General features: G+C 41.1%; 1 protein-coding gene across 20 annotated transcripts in view; it reads right to left on the reverse strand.

Moving 5' to 3' along the window:
• Positions 1-17,927, reverse strand: part of TCF4 (transcription factor 4) — a 332,565-nt gene that overhangs the window by 32,026 nt on the left and 282,612 nt on the right. For all 20 annotated transcript variants that reach the window (XM_037034619.1, XM_037034665.1, XM_037034636.1 and 17 more), the window contains 4 exons: positions 17,608-17,713; positions 14,024-14,157; positions 8,051-8,183; positions 385-452 (listed from right to left, as the gene is read on the reverse strand). In XM_037034619.1, the coding sequence (XP_036890514.1) occupies positions 385-452; positions 8,051-8,183; positions 14,024-14,157; positions 17,608-17,713 (441 nt within the window). The remainder of the gene's footprint in view (positions 1-384; positions 453-8,050; positions 8,184-14,023; positions 14,158-17,607; positions 17,714-17,927) is intronic.

The following is a 17,927-nucleotide window of genomic DNA, read 5'->3' on the forward strand; positions in this document are numbered from 1 at the left end:
ATAATTTCTCATGGACCTCAGCTACTACGGTCCTTTGGTTTTTTTTAATGCTTTTCCAAAGTGTGTTGGAATTGTCCCCTGTAAAGTCACTCTTAGTGGGTCAACGAGTGTCCATATGACTTTAGGGAAACCTAAGAACTCAAGATAGAAAATCTATACACCTAACAGCCCTGAGAATATCCACAAATCCATAACTGAGTAGTACTGAGCCCCAATGTGAGGAGACAAGATGGAAGAGACCAGAAATTATGCAAGAAAGCTAGCATTTCCAAAATCAAAGCTATTTGCCATTCATTTTCTAAAATTCCAAATGTCCACATCTGATTAAAGTTCAGCCCTCTAATACAATGCCACATATGAAGTCCAAAGTCAATATTTCCTCACCGAAGCAAGTGCCTTCCCCAGAGCATCTCCAGTCTGGGAGCTGCCTGCTGCCCCGCTTCCTCTGTTTGCTGCAAAAACAAAAGGCAGACGATGAAAAACCAGGCAGTGAGACGCCTGACAATCTTCTATTCCTGGTCCATTTACTCACAATTTAATTGCATTTTTAATGCTAATTATGACACATTAATCTTTAATTAGCATTAATTTGTTTGCTGAGGTAGATGTCAAATATATTCATGTTACATTTTTTACAGATAAAATATAAACCTGACACCTTAGTTTAAAGATAAAGTGTTTTAGTTGCTATCACCTTCCACTTTACTTAGAGCAGTTAGTGGGGAATGACAGTCCACTGCTAAAAAATATACAGAACTTCAGGTCTCTGAAGTTCTCACGGTTTGGCTGTTTAAAATATTATGGATAGCCAATTAAATTCTCCTTATGCATAATTTACATCTTAAAAAAACATGATACGTCACAGAAGGGGTCCTCCACTGAATGTTCCACAGTAAACAAAATTTTTCAAAAATCTGTAATAGGCCTCGCTTTCTAGGAGAGAAAATATTTTTCATGTTTTAAGTAACATATTGTCCACATTTCTAAGCCAAGCATAAAAAAAGTTGAACTGTTATGCTGCTAAAAGTCAGTAAGGTCTCCAATTCTAGAGATAAAATCTACATAATCATGAAGCTGTATCTCCATTTTAAACACTGGTATTTTTATCTACAAAATAAATGAACATAGAGTACTATTAATAAATAGGTATCAATTCTAGTATATAATGTGAAGCCAGCTCTATTTAGAAGGTAGGTTTTGAGGTGATTTGCATAAAATGGAACAGCCAGTGCCCTTCTGAGGTCTTCAGTACCAATACAATGCCTACCATGGTATGTTACAATTATGAAGGCCTCACCTTTAGCAAACTGGCCAAGTATTGAAATAAAGCCCATTAAACTCCAGGGGAAGCTATTTTTCAATATTTTGTGAAGTAAGAAAGAACTCTTGAAGACACTGATCAATCCAAGCAAAACTTTATTAGATGAATAATTTTTTTAAAAGTTCACAGCCCCTATGCTTGACCCAAGAGAGCAGACTTCGGGCAAACAGGCCCTCCACTTGCAGATCTGAGAAATGCAGGAAAGGTCAGCTCTCCGGTGCTCAAACTGTCCGCTCCTCTGGGTGACGATTTCACTCTCTGACCTGAACGCAGCACAGTGAAATCATGCTTGCTACTTTCATGTGTCTGCAGGTTGGGTATATCAGTTGGATAAACTTTTGATGTGTGTTTTATTTGGGTAACAAAAACCCTTACCTATATACATGTCTTACTAAAAGTGAAAGAATACTGGTATATGTTTAAAAAAAAATACAGTCACATTTGGACATTCTTTTTCATATCACAAATTCACATTAAATATATATCATTGTAAGCAGCTGACATTGTCCTACAAGAAGTGAAGCTATAATCTGTAATTTTGAAATTTTAAATTAAAAGGCTTGTCTCTCTAGGTTATTAGACTAAAGATTACATGCAGAAGGCAACTCTTTGAAATGAGGTTCTGACGGCACACTGAGCTAGTAGAAGGAACTCACAGATATCAAGGGTATTAAAAATACTTAGTATAAGAGGTAAATGAAATTTTACCCGGTGTGAAAAGTATTAATTGCTGCATTAAGGAGGGTTTTTTTTTAATAAAGGCCACTCTAAAGAGAAAATAACAGAAAGCACTAACATTCCTTCAGCTTGTATTACCACAGTATTTTGGGGTGATTTTGTATACAAACTTTTGTATACGTAACATTATCATATATACCTAAAAATTAGATTTATCAGTCAAAACAATCTGTGATTTCTGCTTGATTAGAGAACAGATTTTCATGATATGTAAGTTCCCAGCCACAGTGGAAAAATTATATTATCTAAAAAAGAACTGAAACCCAAAGAGGACAAGACAATTACAGATAGAATTTGCTACCATAATGTCTTTCAAAAGATTAATTCTTCCTTTGAACAACTTTACAATGAAGATAAAAAGTGTTTAAAATGTTTTTTTCATGAAACCAGAGAGACAGAATTGAAAACCAGTATTTTAGAAACATTAAAAAAGTGTATTATCTATAGCATAAAAAGCACACTTTACAAGAGACAAGACATGATCATTATGACCACTTTCATGCTAGACTTTGTATGAAGTGCCGGTTATACGGAGGGAGACATCAGGACTTAGGAAGGAGAAAAAAATTAGAATCAACTGCTTACCTCATGTTGTCATAAAAATGATTCAGAAGACTAAAATGTTGCTCATGGAAGCCGCTCTTAAGAACAGACTATTTTTTAACACGAAGCCCTGCTACCTTGCAGCAGCTGGACAGCCAAACCCACGGGCTTAAATTTCAAAGGAGTTTACTGGGGCCAGTTTGCCCTTTTGCTCGGAATGCCTTTGGTTCAGTTCCAGGAAACGTTGGGGAAGACACATTCTCAAGAGTCCCTCAGTGTGTGAAGCTACATGGGTCCTTCTGTTAGAGTTCTCTTTTTATTTGTGTGACTGATATGTCCAAGGGCATAAATAATCAGAAAGTGAGTACGTTATTAATTCTCAAAGGTATAATTTCTCTTATATTGAGTAATGGGTCATGTTTAGCAAAACACACTTCTAATGAAAATGAGACCCACCTTTGTGGCTTTAATGTAACAGGACCTGACTACCACTCTAGGCCTAATATTTTTGTCAGCTCCTATTATTAGCAATTACCCAGCACCCATATAACAGAAATAAACATAAAACTGATTGCCTGTACTCGGTAAAGACCGGATTGATTGATTTTCTAAGTTATTTTAACTCTAATCAATATCTCTTGCTCAAGAGAAAATATAATCAGTGTCTAAGCAGGGTTGTGAAATAAATATGAGTGGGAGATGAGCAGTGATTGAGAGGAGCTGTAATTTTAGAGGGGTATTCGATGCTGCAAGCCGCCCCCCGTCCCCACTGTTGTTCAGATGGCTAGAACCCGCGTGCTGCTGCTGGCTAGAAGGCGGAGCAGAAACGAAGGGTTTGGTAAGCGGGGCTGCATGTTGGACCGCCCTCAGAACACACCCTGACCTGAACACCTGGGGACCAGCTACGGACACGGACTGTGGCAAATACGCTGCCCCTTCACCGCACACCCGGGACGTCAGACTGGGAATGCCGTGGGGATACAAAAGGCAAGAGACGTGTAATTACAGTGTAGTTGCCTGAAGGAAGATGACTAGTTTGACATTTTATTGAATATTATTAAACTACTAGAAGCAGCATAACAATGCCATGAGTTTGTCCATACAGATGACAAAAAAAGGAGCCCTCTCCAGTCCTCATGCTATATATACTTTTAGAGTTAACACTAAAATATAAGCTACGATGTACAAATTTTTAGCAGGAGGCACTTCTAGGAATTTAGGGGGAGAGTTGGGCCCCATGACCTTGCACAGGAAATGGACTAGAAGACGTAAATCAAACCTGTCTATTGCTTTCCATCACTGGTCTTTGTAACCGCGGTGCCGTAACACTGCTGGATAAAATGAACATACTCTTCTGCTCTGTGCTGCCCACTACCCACCTAACTGCACCCCAAGGCTCAACTTCTTGTAAAAGACCAAGTGAATCTCATGTGACTATTCTCACAATAAAATTACTGGGAAACCAAGTCCTCAAAGGGAAATGGACACATTTCTGTTAGGAAAGCCACACACTCAACCACATCGTGGATACAAACGAGTCATTAGAAGTGAAAGCTGTAAACCAGATTAATTCAGGAACCAGATAGATATTCTAGGATAATCTTTATCATATGTTGTATTAAATGCATCTTGGTTGTCTGTCTTCAACACTGGTTTGCGGTTAAAAACATGAGAAATGCCATGTATTAGAAAACAGGCCGGTTAAAGGCTATAATAAAACAATAATAGTTTGCACAACCATTATTCTACTTGTATGCTCTACCCCCTCTTAGGGGAAAGGAGGGTGTCTAGCCCCAAAGCAAAAGAGGACACACCCTGGGAATGTATAGGAATGGTCTCTCCCAGGGGGGACCAGAGCCACTCTCCTCTTTGCAGAGTCTCAGGGGACTGTGCAAAGCAGGCACCCACTCAATGCTTTCGATCAGGAAGGACTACGGCACATTGCAGAGAAGGAGGAAATGTGTATGTAACAAAATGTATATGGCTGTATCTTCTACCCTCAGTAGGTGGTACCTAACAACTTACTACACTTCTTTCTCTGTATGCAAGGTTACTCATATGTAGAGACATTGGACTCTAATGCTTCTGAGACATACTCAGCAATATAATGTTGGAAAGGTCTGAGGCACAAGTCTGAAGGGCTCTGATAGTGGTAATCCTGAAGCCCCCAAACCTTAGCTTCTCTCCTTAGCTGGGTACCACCTCAGTTAAACTCCTACGAATCCATGTTGTGTCCCATGCATTATATTCATATAGTTCTAGGGTGCTTAAACGATCCCTCTAATTCAGAAATATCTAGTGTAATCTCCAGCGTTAACTGGCAAGGCTTCAGAGAAAAGTAGTGAATGGTGTATAATAAGTAAAATATTTTACTCTACAGCTCTCTTAAAAATCCATGGGTGAATATGTCGGTAAAAAAAATTCCATCATTAATATAATCTCAGTAAGCTTTATCCTTCTTCAGGGTTTCTCAAAAAATGATAATGGGACTTAAAGGGCAAAAAAACCCCAAGAAACAATGGGTTCCAAGCAAAATACAAGCAATCCAAGACTTCAGTAAGCATCTTCTGTCTTTGAGATGCAGAGACTAGAAGCAGAGACAAAGGAGCCTGGTCCAGAGAGCTTACCCTCTGAGAATTCTAGAGCACATGTCTCGCTCCACATGCATTTTCTTTTCCCCTGGTCCGTTCAGGACAATCGTTGACCGCCAGGAAGACACATTATAATGGGAAACTGAGAAATGGGACAATGATCTTTCGCACTGAAAAAGCAGCTTCCTAAGACACCAATGTTGTTTATGAAAAGACTGCACTGCCTTGCAACTTTACACCAAGAAAACTTGAAAAATATGATGTCCACGTGTTAGCGCTCGGACCCCATTCTTACAGCATTAGTATTGCTTATAGCCATTTTCTACAGAATCCTGTGTGTAATCTTAAACATGTGTCAGGCTATGTGTTCCCTATTTACCAATTATTTAATTAGCTCTGTTTGTTCTTTGTGATACAGGCAATGTACTATTTCTTTATTTCCTGCATTTCAGAATGAGTGAGTATATGCCAAATATTTTCAAGTCTACAGATGTATCCTATTAATCCTTAGTGTTTGTTAGGGAAGTATTACTAACAGAAAAGAAATCTTCTCTTCTTACACAGACATGCTGCCATCCCTGACTTCTATCTCCCTCTGAAAATTAAGCCAAAGCCTAAGAGAATTAAAGTGCGAAGAAACTCAAGCCACTGGATACTGTGTAGCACTAAAGCTTATTATTGTAACTAAATTTTCCACTGCATTTTAATTGGAGGAATCAGAGGACATATTTTAAGGGAGGACATATTTTAGGGGAGTAATCCCAGAGTAATAATTGCATTTATACAAGTTAATAAAGGTCTATTCTTCCAAAAAGCTGAATTACCATGTCTACTTACTTCCCAAAAAGATAATAAAGCTTTCTCGCATGCTAGACTTTGACAAGTACACCCATGATTATGGAATAATTTGTTATAATGTTTTTCCTAAAAAAAATTCCTTTTCTGGGTTCCCAAAACTCACACTTTTCCCTTTTAAAATGATAGCTTCCTCAGCATTATCTAAACCCTCCCCCCACTACACGGGGCCCCTCCAGTCTGCAACAAGTCAAGTTCACCAGGAGCCTACAGCTGCAGCCTGCCCAGGCCAACTGTAACTGCGCAGACACTCCTGTTCGTGGATGAGCTGGTGTTGAGCCAATGAGCATAACTAAAGCAAATCTCATTCCCACTGACTTCACAGTTACGCTACCCACAGCTCATGGAGAACCATTACACCAGCTCCCAATATCTTCCTGCCCAAGTGCAGTGCCCATCTCCCCGGAAAACTGGTTTGCAAATTAATTAACGAAACTTTTTTTCTAACAGTGCCTAAGTATGTTTTCCTGCACTCGAGCTTTTGCTCCACCTTTACACCTTCCTAAAAAAGAAAATCAGTCAAACCACAAGTAGACAGGAAATCTGCCGTGTAAGAGGATGAATGACCGGTCACCCTTCTTCATAACTAGACCCTGTGACTGCAGAAGGGGCTTTCCATTCGCCAAACCGCACTGAAGTGAAATATGCTTTTCTCACTCTTTCAGTTCTGCACTTCTTTCTTCTTGTTTTTCAAATCTGCCCAAACTGCACTGATAGCTACAAAACTTCCCCCATCCGACCTCCGTCCACAGCCCTCCAAGGTCAAACAGATGCAACATATTTGTAGAAGCTTTGTTATGAAAAGCTACAAAAATGGAAACTCCTAAATTCGCTTCTTAATGAGACATCATAGCAAAGGGCTGCGAGACAGACCATTTCAAGTGTGAAATATAATAGTGAATAAAACAGGGAGTGTATTATTTAGGCAAGATTATATTTGCAACATTTCAAAATACATTTTTATCAAAAACTCTCCCACATAAGTGATTCATACTACTTTCCCAAGTTCTACAAACTAGAGAAAATGATTCTGCCACACGTTCTTCTCTCTAAAACATAGAGAACGTTCTCATCAGTGACCCACTGAAGTCATCTTAAGGCCCAGCAAGGTATGGGTCTGAGACAGAACCAAAGTGCTGGTGATCACTGAGGTCTGAGGTTTTAACAGGACCCTGAAGCATGGAGCTGACTGCTGAATGGCAAGGCCGGCTGACAAGGGCCAGTTCAGAAGAGGGTGCTTGCCTCCTCCCTAACTTGAACTCTTTCTTCCTTGGGCAGCTAGACACCCTGCCAGCTCTTCCCGCGAGGTGAGCATGGTGGGGGATCTGCCTGGCCCAGGGAGAGGACAGCAAGGGACAGCATGAAAGGTGAGAGGAGGGGACAGCTCAGCTCTCTGGCAGTGACATTCTGCTTGGGCCTTAATTTGCAGAGTAAATTTACTTGAGGAAAACAGCAAATAACTTCTGGCCATGGATGCCCAGCCACCTCCTACCCTGTGGGTGAACGGACACAACTTCCCCGCTGGGGGACCCCACGGTGAGGCGAAGCTCACTGGGTTATGCCTGGTCACCTGTGAATCTCACACTAGCCAGTCTTCAGAAGACGGTGGCGTGTCATGGCTATGAGCAGAGCAGTGACTGAGTTTGCGAAGTGGTCCATAGCTACTATTAGGAGAAGCTATGCCCTTTATCTCATTAGTCTTCACTGGTCTGCTTAACAAGGTTCACTTTGCTTGCTGTTTGAGATATGAGAAGTAAGGTGGTTTTGGTGTATTTAAACCCTTGTTCAATCTAATTTCAATAGACAGAGTAGCCAAATTTGTTTCTTGTGGGAAAAATATGTGACTGTGGTCAAGCCAATGAGTATTTCTGTTTGGTTCACTCAGGTATAGGACAAATATTTGCTGCCTGGCTGCTCTCCCATTACGAGGGGAAAAAGAGGTCATTCAGGCTTAACCCTGACAATGACTGCCGGCACCAGAGCTGGCATTTCCAAGACTCACCCATTATGCTGTCGGTCCCGTTGGCGGGAGGTGTACAGGACGAGGTGCTGTAATGGTTGGTGCCGCTGCGGTGGAAAGTGGACATTGGAGGAAGACTGGAGTTGATGTCTGCTGAGGAGTGTGACGGGTAGCTCTGCAGCGAGAGGCAGAAAGAGGAGGACATTTTCAACCATGAAATACTGAGAGGGGTCATTTTTAACACTTCTTTCAGAACTCTTCATTCTGCGGTAGAGAAAGCCCTTAGAATTTTAAAATATCCAAGAATACATCTTGCTCAGATCTGACAGCTTTCATTTTTCAAATAATAAAATGAAAAGACACATAGTTGGTTTGGGTTTGCATCCAGTGGAGGGAAATATAGTGGCAACACAGGATGCTGAGAAATGATTATAATCTGTAAATTTGAAAATTACTGCTTAAAAGCATCTCTGTGTCTTCGGCAGCATAACTGAGCATTGCTACTTTTTTTTGTATGGCCTATTGATGAAGTAAGGCAGATTCTATGATATAATGAATAAAACAACATTGTGATCCACAGGTTTACATTATGCTTCATCCTGGCCTCTGGACACGAAATGGCAAAGAGTAACCATTAACCAGTCTCAGCTCTTTTTCCTGCCAAATTGAATCATCTTTCTGAGCTCCAGCAAGAACAAAATGATAAATGAAAAACTTAAAGAGTGCTAATGATTTGATACGAGTATGTCTCTAGAGTATCAGTATGTAAAGCCTTCACTCAATGACTATGCTGAATTAAACCAGAGCAAATGAACCGAGAATAACTATTTGACTTCTTACGTCGTATGTCCTCTCTGCTAGCAACCTACCATGTCACTGACTGTGAAAGGAGATTGTCTTTCCAGAATCATTTGGTTTAAGGCTTGGCTTTGAGTTTGATTATTGTACCAGTTGTCCAAATAAGCTGCTTTCCTTGGGGCATATCACAGTGCCTCCAAGGTTGGCAAATTAGGTGCTAGCCCATCTGCTTGGAGATGAGATCACTAGGAGGGTCACAGTAATTTACAGAAAAACACTGAGCTATCTTCCCATTCAGGACAGTTAGTAGTTTAAAACGTTGTTCTAACAGACACTTGAATGCATTATAGACATGCAAAGGAACACATTTAAGCTAAAATAGACCTTTTCCTTATATGTGTTATATCAATGGGCTATGGTTCTTTGTTATACAGTTATTGGATAGTAACTGTATCAATGTCGTTCCATATAAAATTGAGATGGAAAATGATGCTCACATGCTCACAGGCCGAGGTGCTTGAAGGCCAGGTGTCTTGGTATTTTATTCTTCGGGGCCCCTCTTACATTTTACCTCTTCCTTGATGATTCTTTACTACTTCTAACTCTTCCAAGATCTTTTCTCTCTGCGTCCCCAATGAACTTACATTCCACACTGTGCCACTTAATACCTATATGCTGCCTTTCACTGTTTTGTCTTTCAAACGCATCTCCATCGATACTGTGAACTCACCTATCCTGTAAACGGCAGGGCTTATACCTCTGCATACTACAACTTACTGCTGAGCATTGGACACATAATTATCCTACATACTCAATGAACAACTGGCTATCCATCAGCATTTAATAAAGAGTAGACTGAAATACTAGTTACTTGGGAGGTAACTAAAAGATCTAGAATATGAAACTGTACTTCGGAGCCACGTCCGCCGCTACCCAGGCCTTTGAAAACACCACTTCTGCACACTCAGAAAAGTCCGAATGCAAGGCCAACTCCAGTGAAAAAGCCAACACGCTGCCCTTAAGCCTTTCCAATGTTTTAATTTCATGGACGTCTTTGTTTGACCAGAAAATTCCTTAGGCCACCTGTTAAGCTCATTTCTAGTTGCTACTGAGAGAATGCTCCAAGTAGTCCATGAAATTTCTTCCAAAGATTGAGAGAGTAAGGCCATTCCATAGTACAGCTCATCTGAAACTCTGAACAGGTCACAAAACACCAAACTTAGAAGAGCTATTTCTTCTCAAGAGCTAAAGACTATAATAAAGAAGATTAAGAGAAACAGAATAAGGAAAAAAGAAAACTGAAGAAAAAGAGATGGTTTCAGTTCTGTTTCAAGCTGAGTTTCTGAAGAATTGAGAAACTTTATAAATCAGTCCCAACTATGCAAAAATCAGAGGAAAAATTATGAAAACTATTTAAATAACTATTAATAATTACAGAATGAAACAGAAAAAAGATTATTATATCAGTGAGAATTTTTTAAACCCTTAAACTTGGTACAAAAGGGGCAGTGACCTGGGATTTGACAAGGGGTTAGTACCGAATTCTTAGACTAAAAAGTAAAGTTTTTTCCCCACAGGTTGTAATGGGGAAACCAATACAATTCGCCTAAATCAGTTATTTTTTAGACACTCATAGAAAATAAGATGCTGAAAGCAATCAATGAGATTTATAACTAGAATATTTTATGAGGAAAACTATCTTGAAACCTCCTGTCACTCAAAGTCATAGTAAATACACCACAGAGAGTATCACTGACATGTGAAAATGTCTCCTGCAGAGCGGTCAGGGACCAGATACAAAAGGTCCCTCAGTCTCTCTCAGTCCCGCTGTAAATCCCGCCTGCCCTGCTCACTACAAAGCACAAGAGGGAGTGGTACGATGTAGTGTCATGGCCTTACATGCCCACTATGTATTTTTACCTATAACAGCCATGGATAGTGTTTTTGGAATCTCTTTCAGAGGGCGTGTTGAAAATGTTTCCATGAGTGATGTTTTTATTGATCTCTGGGTTGAGGTCTGAAAGACGGGAAACGATAAGAACTGGCAGCACATATCAAGAATAAAGTCAGGCGTTGGAGGGCGGCAGGGCTTCACGGCCTTGGCACTATGAGCCCCTGGTGCCCCGTGATTCTCCACCGGGGGAGTTCTCCTGCGCACTGTTGTCTTTGTGCCGGCCCGCCTGGGCTCGAGACACTAGATCCTGGTCGCAACTACCCCCAGCGTTTCCAAAAGTTCCCCGAGGGACAAAATTATACCCAGTTGAGAATTACCGGGGTTAGGGTTTATGTTACAGAAATAAATGCGTCAATAAAAGACAACAGAACCTCCTTTGTGTTGAAATTCCAGACTCCTGGGACCATGTCACTCTGCAGTGCAGAGACCGGGCCCCAGACAGCAAGGACTCCGTCCTATTTTTACAGAGAACTCTGCCAAGTTGTTCCAAACCCAAACCTTCCACACCGCCACGCCAAAGCTCAACCACAAACTACATTCTTCTGAATGTGCGCTCAAGACACAGCGGCGACTGGCTGTGGGATTTTGTTGCAGAGGCTGAAACTGTAAAGGGCATCAGAACTGGTGACCCAGCAGTTGTCACTGAAACATGCGGATTTTAAGTTTTATAATGACACATTCTCTTATAACATGGTATAAAGTGAAGCTGACAATGATGCTTCTACAAGGTTTTACCTTTACAGACAATGTGAGTTTGGCCATATTATACCCAAAATAATGCAAGGAAAGGTCTCTTCCTCAAACTGTTTCTTTGTTCCACATGGTGCTGGTGAACCACAGGTGAACATTATAAGGAACTACCATTATTTTCAAGTGAAAGGACCCTGCCCAATATTACTCGAATTATTCCTAATCACCTCTCAGATTTTTAAATGTCACTTCAAAATATTTCCAATGGTTCTGAAATTACGATTACTTTATATAATAATTCAACAGTTTCCCTACCAGTGAGAAAATTCGTTAGTATACACTGCCAGAGACCTGTTTCATTCAGCTTTAAAAAAAAATAAAACTCCTAGTCTCTAAGATCTGCTAAGTGATCACATTAAGAATGAAAACCCTGTGTTTTGTGGTGGATAAGAGGCAGTACAGATATAACAGCTGATGCAATTTCCTGGGTCACTCCTCCCAAATGATCTTTCTTCTTGGTTGACAATATCGTTTCGGTTCAGCAAAACTTTTTCAAAATGTGTTGGTTTCTTTTATAAAGCGACAGTTTTGTACATTTGAGCATATTTTGAAGATATCTTTCTTGTGCAGTGAATATGGGATAAAAACTCACCTAAATTAAAATTCTAGAGCATGACAGGGAGAGAAAAAGGAAATATAGAAGAGAAGAAAAATAAATGTCAGATGGACAACTCTTAAAAGGACTGAGATAACAACATATTAGCATAGTGCCAAAATCTTTGCTGTCTTATCAAAACTTTCCTTGTGCACAGGACATACGTGGATTTGCTCATGAGTTTCTTAGATGAGTGGAAGATGGCGAAGGAGAAATAACAGTTAGCAAAGAAAAAATTCTACGATTATAATAGTGGTATTTCTCTAAGCTTTCACTCTGATGCCTCCAAGTAGATTGTGGGAGGAGAGAATATATGAAAGTACGTCATCCACTATTCACTGAAAATGTGCTGAAATTAGAGACAGCTGGTGATTTACACATTCAAACTTACAAGATGATATATAGAAAGGGCAATTCCATCTTTGTCGTTTGTCTCATTAACAGAGAGGTTAGCTGACTACACAGTGACTCTGTCACTAGAACTAAACAAATAGGTATTTTCAAGGATTTCAGGAATCTTAAAGTTCTGGGATGTTTTCGGTTGTTAGATCAGGATATAAGTTACCTTTTCTGTATCTCTAGTGGTTGAGCAAAAGAGAGAAAAGACTATGGAATTCTAGAAACTGCTACATCCCATATCAGAACAGAGAAATGTAAACCTGGGTATTAGAAAAAAGGAGCAACTTAAAAGATGAAGAGAGCCCTGGCTGGTGTAGCTCAGTAGATTGAGGGCAGGCCTATGAACCAGAGGATCGCAGTTCGATCCCCAGTCAGGGCACATGCCTGGGTTGCAGGCCAGTTCCCAGCAGGGGACTCACGAGAGGCAACCATACATTGATGTTTCTCTCCCTCTCGCCTTCCCTTCCCTACTAAAGATAAATAAATAAAAATTTTAAAAAATATGAAGAGAAATGATATAAACACCATTCATTATAAGCGGACTTGTCCTCATCTGTTGCATTTGTTGGATCAGGTGTCCACACATTTTTAAAGCTACGTTACCGCACAAGGGACCCAGCCCCGTCTCACGTGCATCCCAGGACCAGCTCATGCCCTAGAAGCACTCTCTCCTCCATTTAATGACAGGCTGGGATCCGTGCATGGCTTCTTGGCTATGGCTGTTTTTGAGGCTGGAAAAATATCAGGTGAGCTGCTTCCTCTAGAATAAAGAGCAATACTACAGCGGATGAGTGCAGGTGATGGGCAGAGTGGAACCTTTAGTTAATAAAAAATAAAAAAAGGGTAGCATTATACCGCAGTTTTCAGCTGGAGTCGGAGTGAGGCAGAACAGAGCACCACTAGGAGATCGGAGGGTGTGGAATTAAAACTAAAGTATGGAAAACCTGGAATCTGCTCTATACAGAAACCCCACGGCTGTTGTTACTGGTGGGAGTGCGCAGAAAAATGAACTCTCTCCTCCCAGCGCGACACAACAGGCCAAAGCTGTCTCCAGTGACAGAAGCCGTGCAGGGGGAATGGAAACATCCAGGCGCCATCCACCGCCTGGCCTGAGAGTCCGCAGTCTGTCACTCTGCCCCCTGCAGTATAGGCTCCAAACGACAGACAGCCTAAACAAACAAACACCCGAACACACAAACAAACAAGGGTCAGCCATTACTGAATTCTGCGACTCAAGCGTAGGGTGTGTTTAGGTAACAAAGGACGCTGATATCGTGAAAAAGACAGCACAGGAGCAAACGCAGGTAAGAGAACAATGCCCAGGCGACTCGGAAAGGCCTCACAAAGCTGATCTGATTCAGTTACATCTCTGACACAAAATGACACAACTGTGAGAATGACGGGTGTGGACCCATTTGGCATTCATTTCCCGAGTCCTTGAGTACATGCAAGGAAAGACAGAGGATGGGATTTAACAATGGAGCTGTCCCATCCCCATTACCACGTAAATCTGCCTTACCAAGCGCTCGTGCGGATGCAGGCTACAGTAGCTGCTAGACTGTGGAATATGCGAAGAATTGCCCAACATTCCTCCGTAGCCAGGCTGATTCATCCCACTGGAGGAGCTCCAAGGGTCACTGCTGTGATGGCCATCTGTAAAGGACAAAGAAAACGGTGACTTTTCTGAGGCAGTCAGCCTCGCCTTATAGAGCAGTTTTTTCACTGCCTTGAAAATGACTGTCTGTGTGCATTCATCTTTGTGGTGGTTAGCTGGTTACATCAGAAGACAGTCATCACTATTTTTTCCCAAACGACTCTACGTTGCCAAACAAACATAAATATTTAACACAGTAAAGTGTCCTTAGTAAAAATCCAACTGTAAAAGAAAGCCAGAACACGTCACTACATGGAATCATGTCAAGTCAGCAGGGTACCTTGATGTCAAAGGAAACATCTCTTAGAAGTATTCTATTTTTTTTCTATGAAAACTAAAAGTTAAACTGTTCGTACATTTTGGGGTGAAAGTAAAATATCAAGACATTACACAGTTGGCACATTTACTAGTTCACAAAACATATACTGAAATAAGTAATAATTTAAAAGAACACATCTTCAAAAAATTGAATTTCACTTTAGTAACAAATGCAGGAGACAGAATGAAAGGTGAAATTACATTATGACGTAGGGAGGAGGTGATGACTCAGATACATCGTTCCGAGTCTGTCTCCTTTTTACGTTTTTGGGCATGTAGTTAGTTCTACAGCTGCCTTAAGGCTTCTGCAGCAGTTCAAAGAGTACACATATATCATGAGGTACACACGATGCTACAGTCTCTTTTGGGTCTCTGGATTTTACACAATTATCTAGCAGTTTACAAGAACATTAAAATAATATGAACATTTTATAAAATATCTTTTAATATCAAGTCAATCTTTTGTTAATACCATATTAAAAACATTCCCCCAAATTCTTTTCACCCTCTGGGCCTGTTGGACTAGAAGTTACTATGAGAGACTGCTCCTGTTTGCTTTGGGTTTCTCCAGTGAAGGGGATGGGAGTGGAGGGGGCAGGACCTATGTCACTGCCGGGCTCATTCACTTTTTACCTGTGTCAATGACTGAACAAAAATCATCCAGTGCCAGATACGGACCAGGCTGCCAGCTAGGTGTTAACTCTACAGCACATATTGTTTCGTGAAAATAAGATTATTTTCACCATGCATTTTACTTAATAAAGGGCTTTTAGGCAATAGGCAAGTTAAATCTGACACTATGTTTCATGAGGCTTTTTTTCCCTCCCTGAGATTTTAAATGCAGAAATCAGAATTCAGCAAAATGAACTAGTGTCAGGGCAGGGAGAAATAATCTACAGATTTCTTAAAAACTATGCAAGCAAAATCATGTCTATGATTTTGATAATTTAAGAACTGCAACTAGAACATGGAGATTCAAGTTAAAAATAAAGAGGCCGCAGAGTAGCAGGTTGAAAACACGGCCCCGGCTCTCTCCTGAACCGCACGTGTCTTCGGGCCTGGCTCCCCGCGGCACCAGGCGCCGCTCGCTGAAGGAGGCGGCGTGAGACGGGGCCAGGATGCACCGTTTCCGGGATGGCAATGTGAACACCTGAAACTTTCAGGAAGTTATTCTTCATCTACTTCAGCTTTAGACTTGAGATTGAGGAGGCTTAGATGTCAAAAGTTCAAGACCACTAACATTACAAATAGATAGCAAATATGCCAAATAAATTGAGAATATATATAATTGAACAGGAGTCTCTTGAAACATATGACAACATGAGGCACTATATGGAAATACATTTAGGATTTGTTAGCACAGAACACTCAATTCAATGCAGACTTATAAAAATACATATTTTACATAAATTATGCTTTTCACAGTAAATTAATATTTATCATATCCCATGATCTTGGCATAGTGTTGTTTTAAAAGAATAGAAGTAGACATGTGCAAATTAGTTGTGCTCATCATAAATGTCAACTCAATTTTTTTTGCATTTTTGGGTGTTCATGTGCAGAAAAGAAATTTTTTCCCCACACTCTGCATGGCCTGTAGGAAGAGGAACCTATCGTTTTCACCTGCCTGATTCCGGTGTAGTGTGCGCATTTTAAGGAAGCCACCTTCTTGAAATCAGGTAGAACCACCTATCCTTTTGCAAAGCGTCTCAATGAAAATCTGCTTTGAGTGATGAACCCTTGAGTTCACAGTCTCTATGAGCACTGGGAGCAATTTCACCGACTGGTCCCCAAAGAGCGAGCGGCTGCCCAGGCGGCTGCTGTTAACAGCTGAAGAGGACACACCCGTGTGGCACACCCTGGTGTGCTCCTTGGAGAGTTACGGCTAGGACAGGTCACAGATAAAGGATCCCTGGGCACACAAGCTCCATTATACGTGGAACAAATTCTCTCTGTTCCTGGGGGACCCATTCGATTCAATTTTATAGATTTTCCATGGAATTTCACATGTGAGGTAATAACCTACAAGAGCTAACACTCTGCGGGGGAAAAATAAGTCAATTTAATCAGAATGATTTTGAGTGTGTCCACTATAGCCTAAGTGAGACCCCAGGCTGCCCCACGCATGCCAATTCCCATGATACGGCCCTTCCTAGAGCAGCATGAAGAAGGAAACCCCGTGGCACTTTGCCAAGGGCACACTCGAACAGGGTTCTCACTCCCGGGCAGAAGAGGTCAAGTTCTGCATACAGGGGTTCTTGGTCAACTGCATGTCTAAATTTCAGAGTGTGAACTTGGTAAATGAGCATCACATTATGGCAGTAAGTGCCATGGACACATCAGCAATGGAGCCTCAGCTGCATCTCCCAAACCCTCTGTTCTTCCAGCAGCTGCTGTCGTTTTAACCATCTTGGTCTTTCTTCCAGCAGGAGAAAGGGGCCTCAGAGACCACCCCTCCCCCTCCGTGTGCATTTAATCACATGTACTGGCCAGGTAGGAGAAGGGAAATAGTCCATTTCCCACAAAGCTATAATTCTCTACATTTGTCTGGGAAAAACTGGGTCTTTCCCCCTACACCAGTTAGCATGGTGGGATAAAACTTTTGTTGTAAAATGAAATAATATTCCAGTCTTTGGAGAGGTCACTGCATCTACCCAAATGAGACTCTTGTTCTTACCTATAAGTGGCTAAAAATTTTATATAAAGTTATTCACAATGGCAAGTTGCTCCCAGATGGCTAAATCTAGGATGTTCAAAATACACACTGGGCCAAAACACTTTAAAACATACATACACATTCTTCTTAGGGTGAGAAGACGCTGAAATCATCATGGAAGACCATCCTCCAAGAAGCATTAGTTCTTTTAAAGCAAATAAACCAGTCTAATCTTTAACTCATTATTGTTCAAGGAGCTTTCATTTTAAAAATATCTTAGTAACACTTTAATTCATTCATTCATTCATTAGTAATGAATATAATCCTGAGAAGAGCATGGTCTTCAACATCCTCCACTTGCCTAGCATTCCACTTCCTGGGTACCAGCTCCGCAGTCGTTCGTCCCATATATGACACGGAGAGCCCCAGGGGGACTCTGTCCAGTGGTGTCCCATTAGGGGCGGTGACATCTTACCTTGCATGAAGAAGGAGCTGGGGAAGGTGCTGGCCGCTGGTTTCGAGGACGGGTAGCCCGGCGAGTCCCTATTGTAGTCGGCAGTGCTTGCTGATGGGGCGTAAACCTGAGGAAGGAGAGGCAGTTGAATTTTGCTGGCCGCACTGACCAAAGTATCTCAAGGGCCATTACTTTATAAGAAGCAGGCGCAGAAGGCTAGATTTCTACCATGTGCATTCTAAACCCGACGAAAGCCTAGAGACACCGCTCCTTTCAGAAAAACAAATGGACACAAACACCCTTGCCAAAATGCTCATTATATTTTTGTGAATGGGAAACCA

Source organism: Sturnira hondurensis, unplaced genomic scaffold, assembly GCF_014824575.4.
Source record: "Sturnira hondurensis isolate 20B ecotype Veracruz unplaced genomic scaffold, ASM1482457v3 Scaffold0001872, whole genome shotgun sequence".
NCBI lineage: Eukaryota > Metazoa > Chordata > Mammalia > Chiroptera > Phyllostomidae > Sturnira > Sturnira hondurensis.